General features: G+C 39.9%; 1 protein-coding gene across 1 annotated transcript; it reads right to left on the bottom strand.

Moving 5' to 3' along the window:
* Positions 1–14,561, bottom strand: LOC117531120 (sphingomyelin synthase-related protein 1-like). The gene is made up of 6 exons (XM_034194158.1): positions 14,371–14,561; positions 8,612–9,187; positions 6,431–6,526; positions 6,177–6,294; positions 5,959–6,109; positions 1–2,221 (listed from the first exon to the last, which is right to left on the bottom strand). The coding sequence occupies exons 2-6, from the start codon at positions 9,166–9,168 to the stop codon at positions 1,917–1,919; spliced, it is 1,227 nt and encodes a 408-aa protein (XP_034050049.1). The 5' UTR covers positions 9,169–9,187; positions 14,371–14,561; the 3' UTR covers positions 1–1,916.
* Between the last annotated feature and the right edge of the window lie 3,251 nt (positions 14,562–17,812).

Below are 17,812 nucleotides of genomic sequence, written 5' to 3'. Positions count from 1 at the left end.
TTCATTAAAAGAAATCAACAGTAGTGAGATTGGCAAATGGAATTAAATTTAAGACAACAGGGGGGAATAAATCTCTCCTTCCACATTTTGGCTGATGACATTTTGTTCAACATATTCATCATTAGCTCCACTAAGAGGGAAAAAAAAAGGCAAATTATGTGTTGGATCATAAAATAACCGGTGGATTAATTCGTAACATCGGCAAAAGCACAGCAGGAAGTCGAGGAATACAATCAATGAAAATAGCATGGAAATAAAATACTGTACTAAAAAGAACCCCTACAAATAATATATGGAGGTAAAAACGTTAATCCACTGGTTTGGGAAGGCAGAAAAGAAATGTTACACCAAGTTATATTTTCAGACATTCCTCAAATCTTTGTGCATTTTTACTTTTGTGCAAATTACTTGATAAATGTCATCCGTTTAGTTGGGGAATGTTCAAAAACACAGTGAAAGCAAAAAAAAAAAAAAAATTAAAGGGGTCATATTGTGCAAATCAGGCTTTCCAAATCTATTATTCACCAAAAATCAGTGTTCACCTGTCATTAGCGACATTTAGTGCCAATTATCAACATGAGCGCGAATGTTGGCAAATAACCATGTGCAAACATTAGCAGCTATTGGCATATGTTAGCGACAGCGTTTGCAACTGCTAACATTTCTTGAATAATTTGTGAAAATGTTTGTTAACCTTAAAAATCATGTTTGTTCCTGTCAGAGTTTATAAACTAATCCAATAAGTGAAACTGGCAGATCGCACAAAGGCAACAAGCATCGCCTCGAGGAGACGGAGGAGCAGGTCAGGCTCAACTAAACGCATTCATTAGATTAAAATTATTTTCCATGTTTTATTATGATTTCTTAATGCTGCTTAGCCATTTAATACTTGCAGCACTGTGAATTAAGTGTGTTGAACAGAAAGTACTGTTTAATTTCACTTCATTTACTTATGTATCATATTTTCTGGAGTATAAATGTTTCTTGAAGAGGAAAAACTCATAAGCAAGTTGTACCTTTTTTCTGTATTATCGGCTAATTAATTTGGGATGTTGGTGCATTGTGGAAGTGTACGACTTATTGGCATTTATTCTTTTATTATTGGAGTTTATTTTGTTTAGTGCTTTGAATCCCTTTAAAGTACTACATAAATAATTACAGTTACGATTATGAATAATAAATGTATGATTTTTCAGCTTATAAGTCACGCCTGAGTACAGGTTGCACGGTCTCCCAAGCTAGCAAAAAAAGCAACTTATACTCCAGAAAATAGAGAACATGTGGCCAATTGTTCATCCATTTCATTAACCTCCATGTTTACACTTTAACTTGTTAAATTTTCTGCTCTTTAGGTTCATTTTTAGAGCCAAAACAAAAGCCAAACTGAATTCAAATGTGGTTAGCGGCAGCTTCAGCTAAATGCTTTAGCAGTTTATTGGTATAGCGTTATCACAGTTAACTTTTCAGTTCACGGATTAGCGTACTCAGCCCTGGCAACACGGGTCCCAGAGACGAGTTCCCATAATTAACGCAGGACTGAGATCCACCAATCATGGAGCAATTCTCCTGCCTGCCGACATTAGCTTGTTGAAAAGATTCATAATATGACCCCTTTTTAACTCTTTACAGTAAAGATGAGCCACCAATAAATGTGACAGCTCTGTTTTCAGATTCAGCAAAGGGTGACGAACTCTGCCGGGTTTGAATCCACCCAAACGAAGACGACACGGGGAGAAGCAGGCAAAGTCACAGCATGTGACAAGTTTTGGCTCATTGTATCCCATCAGGCCTCAGCGCTGACAGCGTCACGCTAGTCACCAACGTCAGTGACGATATTACACAAGACCCACATTGGCAGGAGAAGAAGGATGATGAACTGGGGGAGAGGGGGGCAGCGAGCCGTGTAGCAGCTGTTCCTACCCGATGAGCCTCCTCAGCACAGCGGGCCGAGAGAAGGGCCAGCAGTACTCGTTGGGAACGGGCCCGTTGACGTTACACTCGAAGAAGGAGAACATGGGGAACCAGATTCGGGCTCGTCGACTCTGCTGGTAGGCCCGGGTGTTGGCTAGAGTGTGGTAGTACAGGAAGAGCCTGGTGGTGATGTAGAAGGCGATGAAGACGTCGATGGAGTAGTGTTCATGTGCAGCCAGGATGAAGAAGATACCGAAGAGGTTGAGGACCCAGGACAATGTGTGGATGAAGTTCCAACTTCTCGGGGTGTCTGTTTGGGACACAAAGGCAAAGGACAGCCATGGATACGTAGAACATAAAGGTTTCTTAAAAAAAAAAAAAGATTTTCTACTTCATCTTCTACACAGCCTCGGATTCAGAGGACTCAAAATGCCATCTGATCCCACAAGCCTGGTATTTCCATTTTATCTGTAGTACCATAAATGGACACTGGATGGCAACAAATGAACAATGTTTGTAATTCCAGCTGCAGTCTCATTGTCATTATTATTTTATCCCTCTCACACTGAAGCACTTTATTCTCAGACACCTAATCAAACTCTAATCTCACATTATAAATAACTGAAAGAGGGAAATGAGCAGCGAGTGCACATTCTGCACTAAACACAATGACATAAAACAATTAAACTGCACAGACATGAAAATGTCCTGCCAGTGAAAATCAGGAATTGTAGACTGCCACATTATGATCATCAGTTAATAAAACGTGACTTCCAAACGTACGTTCATCCGTCACATATGAAGTCTTCGTGAAGAGTTTGACTGTGGACAATAACTTGAAGCCTGTTGTGTTTTTCTGAGCAGGCATGGTAACACCTGACTAGTTCCAACAGAACCTTTGTGGAAAGACACTGAATGAGGACAGATGAGAAAGAGCCTCCAGAATGTCACATTCTCTGAATAAGTTTCCTCTTTCTTTACAAAAAATGTGATAAATGTCAAGAAAACTACCAGCTCTGCATTTTGCAGAGGTATTACTGTTCTATGTAGTTTGTGTGACAAAAAATTTGCACGTTTTCTGTTTTGTAGCCAAACAAAACTCATTCATGAGAAAAGGCCTATTTGTTTATGAGAAATTTGTCATTGGGGATTCCCCTAACAACACCAAACTCCCTGCCTGGGGAACCTCTGGAACTTTGAATGCAGTCTTGTTTTAGACTCTTCAGCTTTCATTGTGATGTCACGTTAATTGAAATCACCAATTTTTTGACATGTAGTGACGGGTGTCAATGGGCAATTAATTGGGCAGCGCAGTCTCGTTTGAAGGTGGGCGCTAAAAGGGTAAAATATGACGTATACGTATGATGTAATTTCTCTTTTTCCAGGGACAGAAACATGGCACTTTCTCTCAGTTTTTGGGCAAATTACATGCAAAGAAAGTGAAAATACAAAGAAAAAGTGACAATGTTATGGAAAGTGGACGTGTGTTGCAGTTTGTTTATGACCTGGAGCTCAAACGTATCGAGGCGGTTTTGCAGGCGAGAAAATGTAGTTACTGTGGTTAGCTGCGTAGGCTGACACTTACTGACACAACCTCTCCCATTCGTCTCGTTTTCCCTTCTCCACTGGGAACTGAAAAAAACTGCACTTTTCGCAACTGCTACGGTGATTGCAACCGAAAACAAAACATTACACCATTTATCCGTGTGAAGTTATGCTGTGTATATATTACACAATGGGAGCGGCTGTCCCCATAAGTGGTCAAATCCCGTAATATCATGCAGGGTTCAAATGAGACTGCGCTGCCCTATTAAGAAAAATTACAGATGAATCTGTTTTGGATTCATGTCACCCCACAGTGACAAATAAATGAAAAGAACAAATCTTGATCTGTGATCAAACTCACAAAATGACTCTGTCAACTCTGCCGTAGTTATAGTCCAGTCAAGTTATTCTGCATGTCTTCTGAATTCAGAATAATCAAGCAGTATAATTAACTAATTATCCAAAAGAGCAACCAATTTCAGTTTCTAGTATAGTTGTATGCAAAAGTTTGGGCACCCCTGATAATTTTCATGATTTTCCTTTATGAATCATTGGTTGTCTGGATCAGAAATTTCAGTTAAATATATCATATAGCAGACAAACACAGTGATATTTGAGAAGTTAAATGAAGTTTATAGGATTTACAGAAAGTGTGCAATAATTATTTAAACAAAATTGGGCAGGTGCATAAATTTGGGCACCCCAACAGAAAAAAATACATCAATATTTAGTAGATCCTCCTTTTGCAGAAATAACAGCCTCTAAATGCTTCCTATAGCTTCCACTGAGAGTCTGGATTCTGGCTGAAGGTGTGTTGGACCATTCTTCTTTACAAAACATCTCCAGTTCAGTCACGTTTGTTGGTTTCTGAGCAAACATCACACCACAGATTTTCAATAATATTCAGGTCTGGGGATTGAGATGGTCATTCCAGAACATTGTACTTGTTCCTCTGCATGAATGCCTTTGTAGATTTTGAGCAGTGTTTCGGGTCGTTATCTTGTTGAAAGACCCGTCGCTTCATCTTAGATTTTTCTTGGCCTGCCACTTCGGGCCTGAACTAGTACTGTGCCTGCGGTCTTCCATTGCCTCACTATGTTCCTCACAGTGGAAACTGATAGCTGAAATCTCTGAGATAGCTTTTTGTATCCTTCCCCTAAACCATGATGTTGAACAATCTTTGCTTTCAGGTCATTTGACAGCTGTTTAGAGGCTCCCATGTTGCCATTCATTACAAGAGATGCAAAGAGGGGAAACATTTGCAAATGGCCACCTTAAATACCCTTTCACCTGTGTATGGAGGTCAAGGGTCAATGAGCTTACCAAATCAATTTTGTATTCAAATCAATAAAATGACGAGGGTGCTCAAATTTATGCACTGCCCTATTTTGTTTAATTATTGCACACTTTCTGTAAATACTAGAAACTTCATTTCACTTCTCAAATGTCACTGTTTGTCTGCTATATGATATATTTAACTGAAATTTCTGATCCAGACAACCAATGATTTATAAAGGAAAATCATGAAAATTATCAGGGGTGCCCAAACTTTTACATACAGCTGTATTTCAGGAGAATCTATATAGCATTTCAATCCTTCTTTTAATGACAGATACAAGATTTCCAGTTGTTTGACTGGTTCCTTTGATGTTCATACATCACACATCATTTTGCATATTTTGGGAAATCTATTTTTAGTATGTTATTCCTGAGGAATATCAGAGGAGTCCCACATAAAACTTTATTTTGCAATTAGTGGTGGGTCAAGTCTCAATATGACTGGATTATTGGTGAAATTTTATTGTACTTGCATTAATGGTAAATGTCCACCAGATGGAGATATTGCTCCATTTCATAGGGAGACAACAACAACCGAGGTGTTGCTTATAGTAGTAGATATCAATAATAAACACCCAAATTACAGCCTCGTTGACACATAGGCAGATATCACATACAGTGTAAAGCCTCAAGGCCAGAGGTGAACTGTGCATACCAGATGTGTACAGGAAAATGTGCAAATACCACACAGAATTTCATCAGTATATCCAAGACGGACACAAACACATGGCAGCACATCAGTGCTAAAGAATTTTTCCCAGATGAGTTTTGGGCTGCTAAACATATTATTGTCATGCACACACACCCCAAAATTACACCAGATTACTGTCAATGTAATGCCTGCTATGTGGCTCCACAGAGGAAAATCATCTCTGATGTCATAAAGGGCTCTGAAGGAAGCAGCAGCATGAAGGACTTTGCAGTTACCTTTGAGAATAGCTGCTGTCAAATACAATACGAATGTAAGAACACAGCCTGCAGCTTGGGTTTATTTTTTTTGGTTCATCAGCAGAACTATACAAAAATGTCTGGCTTACGTAGAATAGAACAAAAGTTTAAATGTGTGTTTGTGCCCTTGTTGTGTGGTCTAGATGCGTCGTTGTAAAATGGGTGGAATCATTGTACGTCTGCTTCTGTGCCAACGTGTCTCGAGGAGCCACTCACACTCTGTGACAAAGAAGTTGAGCATGGTGAGGACCACAGTGTGACCGCTGAACATATAGTCGCCACACGTGTGCACTCCCGTCAGGGTCATCCCAAACCCGCTCCAGATGGCCACCGCCCGCTGCAGTTTGGCCCACATGTCGCCATACATCTAGGAGAGAAGGGAAGTCTGAACACAGTCGCGAAGATGGACACCAGCTACGTTCACTGCGAGCTACCTTTCCTGAGCACTGCAGGTGCTGTCCTGGCACGGAGAGGGAAGTGACGAACATGGTGATGCAGCGCAACATGAACACTGTCCCCATGAGGCTGCACATGCGACGCAGAAGGATGGACCTGCCAGCGGACAGGAAAGGTCAACGAGAGCCTTCTTTGATACGGACTTAAAAGGGCACACTCTGCATATCTGGCAACACAGCCCCTGACGTGGCAACATTACACTGGAGTGAGTGAGTGTGCATCAGTACTCCACCTGTGTTTATGTAGCAGCAGAACCAGCAGCCAAATATTACAGAGGATCACACCACATGCCTCAGCCATGGCGAAGGCCCACGGGATTCTAGGCACGCTGTGGGGGAAAAAAAACAAACAACATCCAGTCATTTTATTATCTTCAACACCACGGATCAAGTTTAAACACTGAGGATAGACTCGTTTATGTTCAAGGTCGCTGCTATAATGACGGAATTCAAGTCAAACTAGAAAGGGTGCAACACTTGAGCCTTACTGTGTGTTTGACACAATTCACACAAACTAATGTGTTGTGATTTGATGATTTCATATTTGGTTCTGTGTGGCCTTGATATCTGATCAGTTTTGTCCAAAACTGCACCAGTTTACATTCTTCGACAACACCACCCTTCTATGGTAATATTTTTTAAGCACTGGTCCCACGGGCCACCAAACCCCCAAAATTCAGGTAAAGAGTACACTGTTGGTTGCCCAAATGTAAATGTATTAAACTACCATTTTTGTAATTATTTATTTAAAGATTCAGGTACATTACTATTAGAGGGACTAAGAATTTTAGGATTTTTCAATCTACCTATAGACCTTCCACAAAAACAATAATAACAATAAAAATGATTATAATTATTATTATTCAGACAAATCTGAGATGGTCACATTAACCACCGCTTAATTCTTAAAAAACCCTCTTCAAACCCAGAAAAGGCAATATTACACAAGTTCTCGTTCTTTCCTTACCTACAATACATCAATAAGCACTACAGTACTCGATCTGGGTATATAATCTGCAGCAAACTAAAAGCATTTCATCTTTTTAAAACCATGCTGATATTTTCCAAAAAGTGTTCCTCCCACGGAGCAAAGCTAACTTGTAAGAACAGCTCCAAGCTGGTCACAAACAGCAGGTCACACTGTTTACCACAATGTAGGTCAAGCTCAAAGATCCCTTTGAACCAAAGCTGGTCCATCAGGAATATATGGAGACGATAATAGAAATGCTACGAAGTAGGACAAATTTTAATGTCCACCATCTGGTGTCATATTCTGACAGTTAAATTGCTAAAAAAAAAAAACCTGGAGGAGGGGGAGCAACATTTATCCTATTTTTATTCACAAACTGCAGAATAAAAGTATTTAACATACTTTGCAGAAGTGTCTTGTGCAGGTTGACAGCGTGTCTTATTTGCTGCTGCTTTAAAGCCATTTTACACGTTATAATATAGCAGCCAAAAACTATCTCTGTAACTATTATGTGGCTAAACAGCATCCTGTGCAGAGAATGACACAACACTCCCTCTGTGCTCTGAGCTTTTCTATCCCATTAGTCTCAGTCATGTTTACTGCATGCGAGTCCCGCCTTGTAAAACCGTTGCCCCCTCCCCACGTTTATAAAGAGACAGCAGTACTTGCTACCCACTGCATAGCTACTGATTTTTTTGTCAACATGACAGCAAATCCAGCAACATGACAAAGCACGTAGTCGGACTATAGTCTACATATTTCTGAGGTTTCTCCATGTAAGGAACTGTGAGACCTGTTAAGCTTTGAAATGCTGATCTGGTAACCTCAAAGACAATGAGATCTTGTGAACAACTTATTTTTTGGACAAACATGATGTCCTTGCAACAAAACCACGAGGATTCCAATAAACAAATTATCACCACGTTTTTCTAATCAAAACACTCTCTGACATGGAAACATCTCCGTGTGCACAGAGTTTGCATCAGACCTCAGATGCCTTTCATTCCTTTAGCACAATGCTGAACAAATCTGCTCCATGCAGAGCTGCTATAGCAGCGGACATTTAGGAGTGATCCAGAAGGATTTCTGTTTATCATAGGTGCGCAAATATTTGAATACTGCCTTACCTTGTATTTGACCTTAAGATCAAAGTTTAAAGGTCATAAGATCAATAGACAGGTGATTATATGACATCATATTAGTGTTTTATAGTAGTCATAGGTGTATATTTTCCTTAAAATAGTTATTGTAAAACACCCCATGCATTAGGCCAAAATGTGACCTTGGCTTTCAGCTGACTGATCTCAAAAATGAATCACTTTGACCTTGGCTGATCCTTAATCGTTAATTCAAGTATGATCCAAATTGGATCTAAACTCTAAAAATGGATCTGGATCTAAAAATTCCCCAGAGACAAGAGGCCTGATTCTGCACTGACACCTACCTGTCTAGGAAAATATCTGGCAAAGGAGGGTATGTGCGCATGTCCGGCACCCGCTCATGTACTATGACCATGACGAAGGAAGTGAAGCCAAACACAAACACCACGTAGACGGAGCTCAGCCCCGTCTTCCAGTACTCTGGATCTAGACGCCTCGTCTGCTGCTTGTACTTCCCATTACTGTACTTGTGATACTCTTCTCCAACCGGTGCCGTGTCTGTCCTGTCACCGTCTCTGCCGGGCTCTCCGTTACACAGCCAGTCCAAAGTGCCTCCAGAACCTGTAGGAGAGTGTCCATCAAAGGGAAGACCCAGCTCCTCCAGCACGTCCACGTTCTGTTTTTGGAGCTTGCGGATCGACACCATTAGCCGCTTGATATCGCCCAACACCTTGAGCTCCAGAGGTGGCGAGCGGAGGTCGTACTCGCTGAGGGTGAGCAGGCTGGTGCCGTCCAGTCGATGCTTGTTGCAAAGCAAGTCTACATAATCGCAGAAGCCCTCTTCCTTCAGCCATTTGGCTACGTGTTTCGGTGTCCATCGACGGACACTCAGCTGGGTCATTTCCTCTTCACTCCGAAGGCTAAAAGCAGAAAGAACACAATTTCAAAAGGACAAACTGGGCCAACTGATGTCTCGACTACCAATCCCAGTTCGATGTTGACCTTCTCACAAAGAAATCTGAAGAAAAACAAGAGACAAACACAAACAATACTTTCTACTTATTCAACAATAAGACCACAACAGACTGTCACACTGACAGAAAATAAGTTCTATAACTCCTGATCTACAAGCAAGCAAGCTGAGCCTTCCCAGTTTGAGCAACCGTGTGAGGCAAATTCTGGCAAGAAATTGCAAACGCCTGACTGCACAATGTAAATGCACCCGAATAATGTCAGTAAAAGGGTAAGAATAGTTCTCAAGCCAAAGAGAAACTTTAAGACTTGTGTCAGTTCCACAGAATAAACTAAACAAGTTAGATAAACAGAGTGACAATACAAACAAATTGAGATCATTACAGGCTCAATATGAAGATTCACAGGATAGCTTTCAGTCATACCGACACCTCGAGCTGCTTTATTTAAGCTGCCAGCTCTGATAATCCAGGTGTTTATTTCCCCCAAACCTGTCACTGAGATAAACATCCAATTAATACAATTAAACCTTTAAATTTGTTTAGTCGGCATCCATCCACAGGGTTTCCCCATCAACTACCTTGACTGTGGCGGCCCACCAGTGGCTAATTTGTCCTACCACAGTTCCATAATGAGCCGAAAATAATTTACACTTCTTACAACATCAAAGATGTCTAACGTAAGCTCCGTAAGTCAGCAGCCTTCAGCTCCGCTGCACAGTCAGGCACGTGTTAAGAATTACACTCATTTATTTCTATGTACTAACATCATTCTTAAAGCAAGGATTAAATCATTGGAGGGGGACACGTGAAAATTCCTAAATCATCGAATTGTCTTAAGACTTCATTTTAGTCAATAATTAAGAAATACAAAATCGGTCCGGAGGAGGTATCAAAGAGGAGACCAGTGAAGAAAGCAGACAACTCTGAAGGCCTTAAGATGATTGAAGAAACTGTGTATTTGTTACTTCATCCTGGAGCGGCACAGGAGGAGTTTCTTAGGGCCCCATCACACATAGTGCAAAGTTTGGTCAAAGTGGACATGAAGCAGGAATTGTATGCAAAACGTATAAAATCATAGCTGCCTGTAACACCTGTTCCTACAACTATTTGCGCACACCAGCGCCTGAAAGACAGAGTGCACACTGTGCAAGCCCATCGAACCCTTTCGCGGCAAGTGTCAGCCAAATTCCAGGTCCATCCAACATCCAACACCGCTCGCATGACACTTAGAAAATGTGTGGCCAGTCGCACTCATGGCAGAACAACAGACTGCAGACAATCACTGTCATTCTCGCAATGAAATTTGTCTAAGTTCCCCACAAGTGTGAATTTGCAAACACACATTGACACATGGGTGTGTGCACTCCACTCACGGGAGTTGTGGCTTCTGACAGAAGCAGATGTGGTGATCTGTCATTCTGGACATTCCAGCTGGAAAACACCTATTGTGTTTGGACAGTCATGGACTAACAACTGTCCACTGTGAGGCACGTGTGTCCGATTACTGTACTTTCATGGACATAAATAAAAAGACATATCCCCATGGCGACAAGCTGCAGGGAACGAGCATGTGCACGAAGTGGACACTGACAGGCTGCCAGGTTGAAACGGACCATCAGATCAGAACACGCAGCGGGTAATCTGACCAGCAAGTCATCCACGTTAGCTCTGTTCCACATGACGTGTCTGTGCTGCGGCGTGCCATCCACAAGACACGCATGTCATGCAGAACACGTGTGAGGGGCAACTGGATGTACCGGACGAGTAGATGTGGACATGATCAGAGCAAACTGCTTCTCATTCATGTCATTTCATGACTGTATGTCAGTGACCATGGGTCATCTACTGAGGAACAGATGGATCATATTTGTATTGCTCGCTTGATAAATGTGGTGTTTTTATATGGTGTGTGATTTTAATTTTTTTTTGGAATACTTCCATGTCCTTCCTGCTCGAAAGACACCGTCATGTGCATGAACTCTCGCACCAGGATCATGCACAACTGCCAGTCGGCGCGATGTTTTGTGATGTGCTAATTCAAACTGTTTCGCGCTGTTTCGCTGTATTTGACCAAACTTCACACTATGTGTGAAGGGGCCCTTAACAGAGAGATGTGAAGTTTCAGCTGCTCTTTTTCAGAAGGCACACTGGAGACTCAAACATAGATTCTGTTTTCTTGTATGAACATCCTTCTAAACTGTCTAATCAATATAATTTTATACCCTGCATGAATAAATTAGAATAATTAAACTACACATCTGCAATTTAATGGCACTACAAATGGTTGGGAGTGACAGATCAATTATAGGCCAGTAAAGAATTTTTAAAAAGTCTTAAATGTTATATTGTAAGACCAACATTCTCATATTCTCCATTAAACAAACTCAACTGGTATAGTTGAAGATTTTAATGGCATTAAGCGATGAGGATGAAAGGGCATCAAGTTCATGATTACTGTATGTCATACAATTTGGTGAATTAAATTATTCAATAATTTAATAGTGTTGGCCCATTTGTCACAAAATAAAATTGTATTTTTATTTTATTTATTTATTTATTTATTTTTATTTATTTTTTGTAAAAGCAAAAACTCACCTGATTCTGTTAGAATATAATTTAAACATTTAAAAAAATAGGGTGCCATTTTCCCCCCACGGTATAATGCCCTGAAATCCAAGACAGCTTCCATGATACAAAAATGTCATAAATGGTTGATATAAATCTGGTTGATTATATTTTGGTTGATATAAATCTGGTTCCAATTATTTATTTTTTTCAGCATCTATTCCTTGTAAAACTGTATCTAAAAATTCCGATATGGATAACAACTTGCCTGTGATGACTAATCTTTTTATTTTGTGACATTTCAAACAGACTGCCATCCTGAATTAAACATGGTGGGCCCAAAATCAATGTCTGAACTCAGTCGGTGGACACAGTTTTTCCACATTAGGTTAAGGTTTAAACATTTGGTGTATATGTGCATGCAAAGATATATTTTCTTTGTATTTGCAGGAAAGACGTACACACAGCAACTATAATATTGCTTAGAGTCTGTTTATTAACCTACATGGCAGAGTCTTCATCTAACAAGTTAAAAACTAGGATTTTGGACTTTGTTTTGTTACCTGAGCAGCAAACAAACAAAATTATCAAATGTTCAAGCAACATTTGGATGCGATCTTGAAATTAGACATGTAAATAATAACTTTTCTCTCAAGAAAACCTATATTTTAGATACTTTGTTTGGAATTATATCTTGTGTATTAGCAAAGATATTGCAGCGCCATCTTGGATTTCAGAAACTTAGAATATTAGGGAAAAAAATGGCACCCTAATGTTTTTTAAGTTTATTATATCTTCTTTCAAAATTAAGGGAGTTTTTGCTTTTACCAAAAAATGCATGAAATTACAAATGATCTTACACTATAATGCTATTGAACTAAATTACAATTTTTTTTAACGTGAATAGAGCGTTACTATGCTACGTCCATAGTTAAAAGGGCGTGATGCGCATACGCGGAGCATGCACACTAACACTAAGATCACTAAGGTCACTTTAGAGGTGTTATCTGGTTGGTAAAACAGCATTTTTAGATTTATAAGTGTTTATCTCTCACTAACATTTCCAAAATATATGAGAAACATGTTAGATTTATACAGAAACAAGAGAAATCCAAGATTTCTGACATCCGCCGATCTGGATCCGGTGTCGCAGACCGAGCAGTCTCCCCTAAAAATCTGTCCTCCTGCCTTTACTGTGCATGCGGCATGTCACAACATCAGCGGCAATTCACCGATTTTCGCCTCGTTTCTGCTTAAAACTGACTTTAGAATGATTTGAGATTGTACTTTGTCATCTGATGGTTAATAATCACATTATTCTCTTTGATCGCTTTGGGTGTATGAGTCAGACTCAGAGTCAGACTCAGACGTGTTCCCCCATCTTTTATTATGAAATAATGCCGAATTTATATGGAAATGATTGTTGTACAAAAGTTTCAGGTATCTGTCACTGAGACAGATGATGACTGGAGCGCAGTTTTAAGCAGAAACGAGGCGATAATCGGTGACTTACTGCTGAAGCTCCAAAAGGCAGAGGGGACCAATTTTTAGAGGGGACTGTTCAGTTGGTGACACCGAATCACCTCCAAAATTCACTGGAGTCTTCCATGGGCTAATATCTATCTGTGATGCAAATTTGGTGAGAATCTGTGAAGTAGTTCTGACATAATCCTTCAAAGCCTATATAAAGTGAAATCTTGATCCAGAATCCAGATCCAGATCACCTCCAAAATTTAGTGGAGTCTTCCATGGCCTAAGAACTATCTGTGGTGAAAATTTGGTCAAAATCCATACAGTAGCTTTGACGGAATCCTGCCAATGATTTTGTTACGTTCTTGGTGGACGTAATAAGCTGTTTTGAAGCATTTTCTGCCATCTTGGTTCATTCAGTTTGAGCAAGTAGCCAGCAGATGTCACTGTGCATCTGTTCTCTGATTGGCTGTCGCTGTGTGCTTCCCAGCATCCCTTACCTGAAATAGTTCAAGGTTTGTTTGAAATTTTTCCCTGCAAGGGAACTTTTTCCCCAGATAGTATGGATTTTGATCATACTAGCAATGTGACATTATGAATATCCTGTTTAAAGGCTAATAAATAATTTAGACTAGCGCCAAAGAAAACTGTTTTTATGACTTAAATCTTAAACATTTGAAAGGCTGTACACCTTTAATGCAATATGTCTATTAAACCCTTCTGAATTAAAGCCAACCATATCTACAAACTTCACTGTCCCACTACAAATGTGCCTTTTTTAAACTATAGTGTCACAGACAAAAAGTTATTTTCTAACTAAGTATGTCTTCTATTCATGTCACTACTTCTGACGTTTAGCTATGAATAAAGTGATTTAGGTGTCAAAAAAATCAAATCTTCCCTGCAGTGCGTCCCACTTAGGTGAGGCTTTCAGGTGAAGCTAGGAAAAATCTTATAATTAATCGCCTGGAAAGCTAATTAAATACCATTGTGCTGGTTTACAGTGGCCCTTGAAGTACACAGTGAAAACTGCTTCAGCTCATGCTAACGATAGCTAGCTATTAGCTCGCTTGATTTAGGGTCAGCCCACTCACCCACGAACAGGCAGTGTTAGGAGAAGACGACGCTTAAATTTACTCCTTGAGTTAGCCAGCTACACAGCATTTCAGACGAGTCTGGACACGCTGCGGCAGCGTTTGCTGTAATAACGCAGGCTGGTTGGAAATCATTTCGCCGTTGTTTTCCGATGTTAGTATTTATTGTTGACAGGCAGAACCGTAACGTCTGGAAGACGTGCGCACACAGATTCATTCACAAAGTGCTTGTCACGGGTTATAGAAGAGTGACACCCACTGGTCAGAGTGCGGTACTACCAAAACACTGACCTGTTTGTAAGGCCCAGACCTACCAACCTATCTATCTATATATATCTATATCTATATATATATAGATATATATCTATATATATATATATATATATATATACATACACAGGGTTGGGTAGGATTACTTTGAAATGTAATCCAAAAGTAATCAGATTACAATTGAGATTGTACGGGTCCGCGCGGCGGCTGCTCCGCCACAGGAAAAACACATCTGTTGGAAGCCTTAAGGACAAGTTGGAACATGTCCAGCTGTTAAACAATTTCTCATATACTCACTCCACAGACACCCTCTCTACTTTTAAGATTAGGCTTAAAACTTTCCTTTTTGCTAAAGCTTATAGTTAGGGCTGGATCAGGTGACCCTGAACCATCCCTTAGTTATGCTGCTATAGACGTAGACTGCTGGGGGGTTCCCATGATGCACTGTTTCTTTCTCTTTTTGCTCTGTATGCACCACTCTGCATTTAATCATTAGTGATCGATCTCTGCTCCCCTCCACAGCATGTCTTTTTCCTGGTTCTCTCCCTCAGCCCCAACCAGTCCCAGCAGAAGACTGCCCCTCCCTGAGCCTGGTTCTGCTGGAGGTTTCTTCCTGTTAAAAGGGAGTTTTTCCTTCCCACTGTAGCCAAGTGCTTGCTCACAGGGGGTCGTTTTGACCGTTGGGGTTTTACATAATTATTGTATGGCCTTGCCTTACAATATAAAGCGCCTTGGGGCAACTGTTTGTTGTGATTTGGCGCTATATAAAAAAAATTGATTGATTGATTGACTGAAAGCCATCAAAAGCCGCCTGGATTTTACAAATGGTTATCAACACGGAGGTGTTTTTCCTGTGGCGGAGCGTCGCGTCGGCTGCGTCCCGACGCGCGGACCCGTCCGCACGTCTTTCATTAAAAAAATCTCCTTTAACAGTGGAATATCCGGATAAAATGCTGAAACCGACTTCTTCTGAAACTTCTCTGTTCTCTCACGACGTCCTGGATCAATAGAGCCTGAAATGTGGAGGTTTTCAGCTTGAAACAGGCTGATGACGCCGCCTGAGAGCGCAGCGCGACGTCTCGCACCGTGGGAAGTCCTTAAAGCGACAGTGTCACCTCAAAATCTCTCATCAGCCGTTAAAATTTTCACTGAAAACCAGCTTAATTTTTCGAACCGTGTCCACATCGATGTGTCTCACAGGTTTAGAAAAAATTTTGATCAAACAAAGCGCCAGTCTCTCAGCAACTTCTCAGACAAAGGAATTCCGACGAGGGGCTGGACGACTCCTCCCACAAGGAGTGCTCACAGGCGAATGACGTCACCGACAGGCGTGGAAAAACTCACGCATGCGCACGAGGGTTCATGCATGTCTGACGTAAAAACATATGAATGAAATCCATATAGTTTTTGAAAAAAATAAAAAGGACCTATACTTTATGGACAGCCCTCGTGTATATATATATATATATACATATATATATATATATATATAAACGACTAATAAGCGCATACATAACTGTATTGCTGAGTCAGTCTAACCAAAAATGTGTTCTATTACTGGCCGTCAATTACCTGACAAATAAAGATGAAACGTCTTTTTTTTAATTACACATGCATGGCGTTACATGAAAAAATGGAAATATTTAAAAATTGATATTACCAAATTAAAGAATTGAATTAAAGATGAAGATTTACAGACATCCAGGTAAGAGGTATTAGAAAGTTTTAAGCTATAGTGTGTCGAATTTGGTGTCAACTAGTGGTGAGGTTACAGATTGCATTAGACCCTTGACAGCCATGATTTTCTTTTTCTTAGTTTTTCAGTTTATTCTTTGGTGCTCCCTTGATTTCTCACGTGAAAGGAATAAGTATGGTCCTCCAGTTTTAAAAAATGAGGCTTCTCAAACTCACCTGCACTAGTAACCAGTAGACAGCATTTTGGAGAACAGCCACAGGGTCTTCTTCTTCTTTTGTATTTTGCAGCTGCTGCAAAATACAAAAAGTGGAGTAAATATGTCCCTTTTGAGCAACTATATCAACATGGCGTCCACCATGAGAAGGCCGGCTAACATGTAGGCATGAAGGACTTGTTCTAAGCTTATGAAAACATCAGGAATGTTTAAATAAGAACATGACAAACTGGTTGCATATAACCTGTATCATGTGCTCCAGAGTCAGTCACATGACAGTTGGCGGGTTTCCATTACCCTCCAAATTTTTCAATTTGAAGTAGCAAATTGACAAATACGTTTAAGAGCTGAATTTTTTAAGATTCAGGCAGATTACTTTTCAGGGGTGATATATGACCCCCTTAGATCTGCCTGAAATAGTTTTTTGGTGAAAGGTCTATGAGTAGATATAGAAAAATCTTAAAATTCGAAGTCCCTCAACCAAATTTCGTTTTTTTTTCTAGGCCCTCTAGAAGGGCCAATTTCTTGAGGGCCAAAATTGGAGGTTTTTTTTAAATTAGGTTTTGAAGTTGAACTATTTCAATGCGTCAATGACTGCCCACCTTCATTTTCATTGGTGTCAATTTGTGATGGGAGGAGTTCCGGAAAATTGCAAAATTTCGGCAGCCAGTCAAGTGCGCCGCATATAGGGGCCGCTGCAAATGCTAGTTTGGCTGAAGTGACTCGGAAACTGCAAAAACATTTAGTTGAAGCAATTGCTAAGTTGTATTGTATCAATTTAGCCTTGGATTTTGGCTGTAAAGCCCTAAAAACAGACTTAAAGAACTGAAACTTTAATATGTTATAGCGTAAACACAGAGGTTCCCAAACTGGTTTAGCACACTAAGATCAGATGATAATCAAGATGAACAGAAATAATTAAATGAATAAATGAAAATAAGCAGTTGTTTACATTCAAAATAGTTTATTCACAGTGCAGAAAATATTAAACAAACAAAAAACAATATTAATAATTAAAAATAAACTTGGAAAATAATTATAATAATGCAGTTCATGCATTTACTTTAGCTTGATCTCCTGCTCCTCCATCTCCTTGAATTAATGCTTGTGTGTGAATTTAACTTATTGCATTATAATGTATAAGTTTCAACATGAACAAACATATGATTTTAGGGTTTATAAACATTTTTGACCATTAATGTATTTTTTTTTTTAAATAAAGTTAGCTGACTCAAAGTTAGCAGAATAAAATTTCATGGAAT

Source organism: Thalassophryne amazonica, chromosome 18 (assembly GCF_902500255.1).
Source record: "Thalassophryne amazonica chromosome 18, fThaAma1.1, whole genome shotgun sequence".
NCBI classification, from domain to species: Eukaryota; Metazoa; Chordata; class Actinopteri; order Batrachoidiformes; family Batrachoididae; genus Thalassophryne; species Thalassophryne amazonica.
Note: the sequence above shows the minus strand (reverse complement) of the source record. Positions and strands in the feature narration are given on the sequence as shown.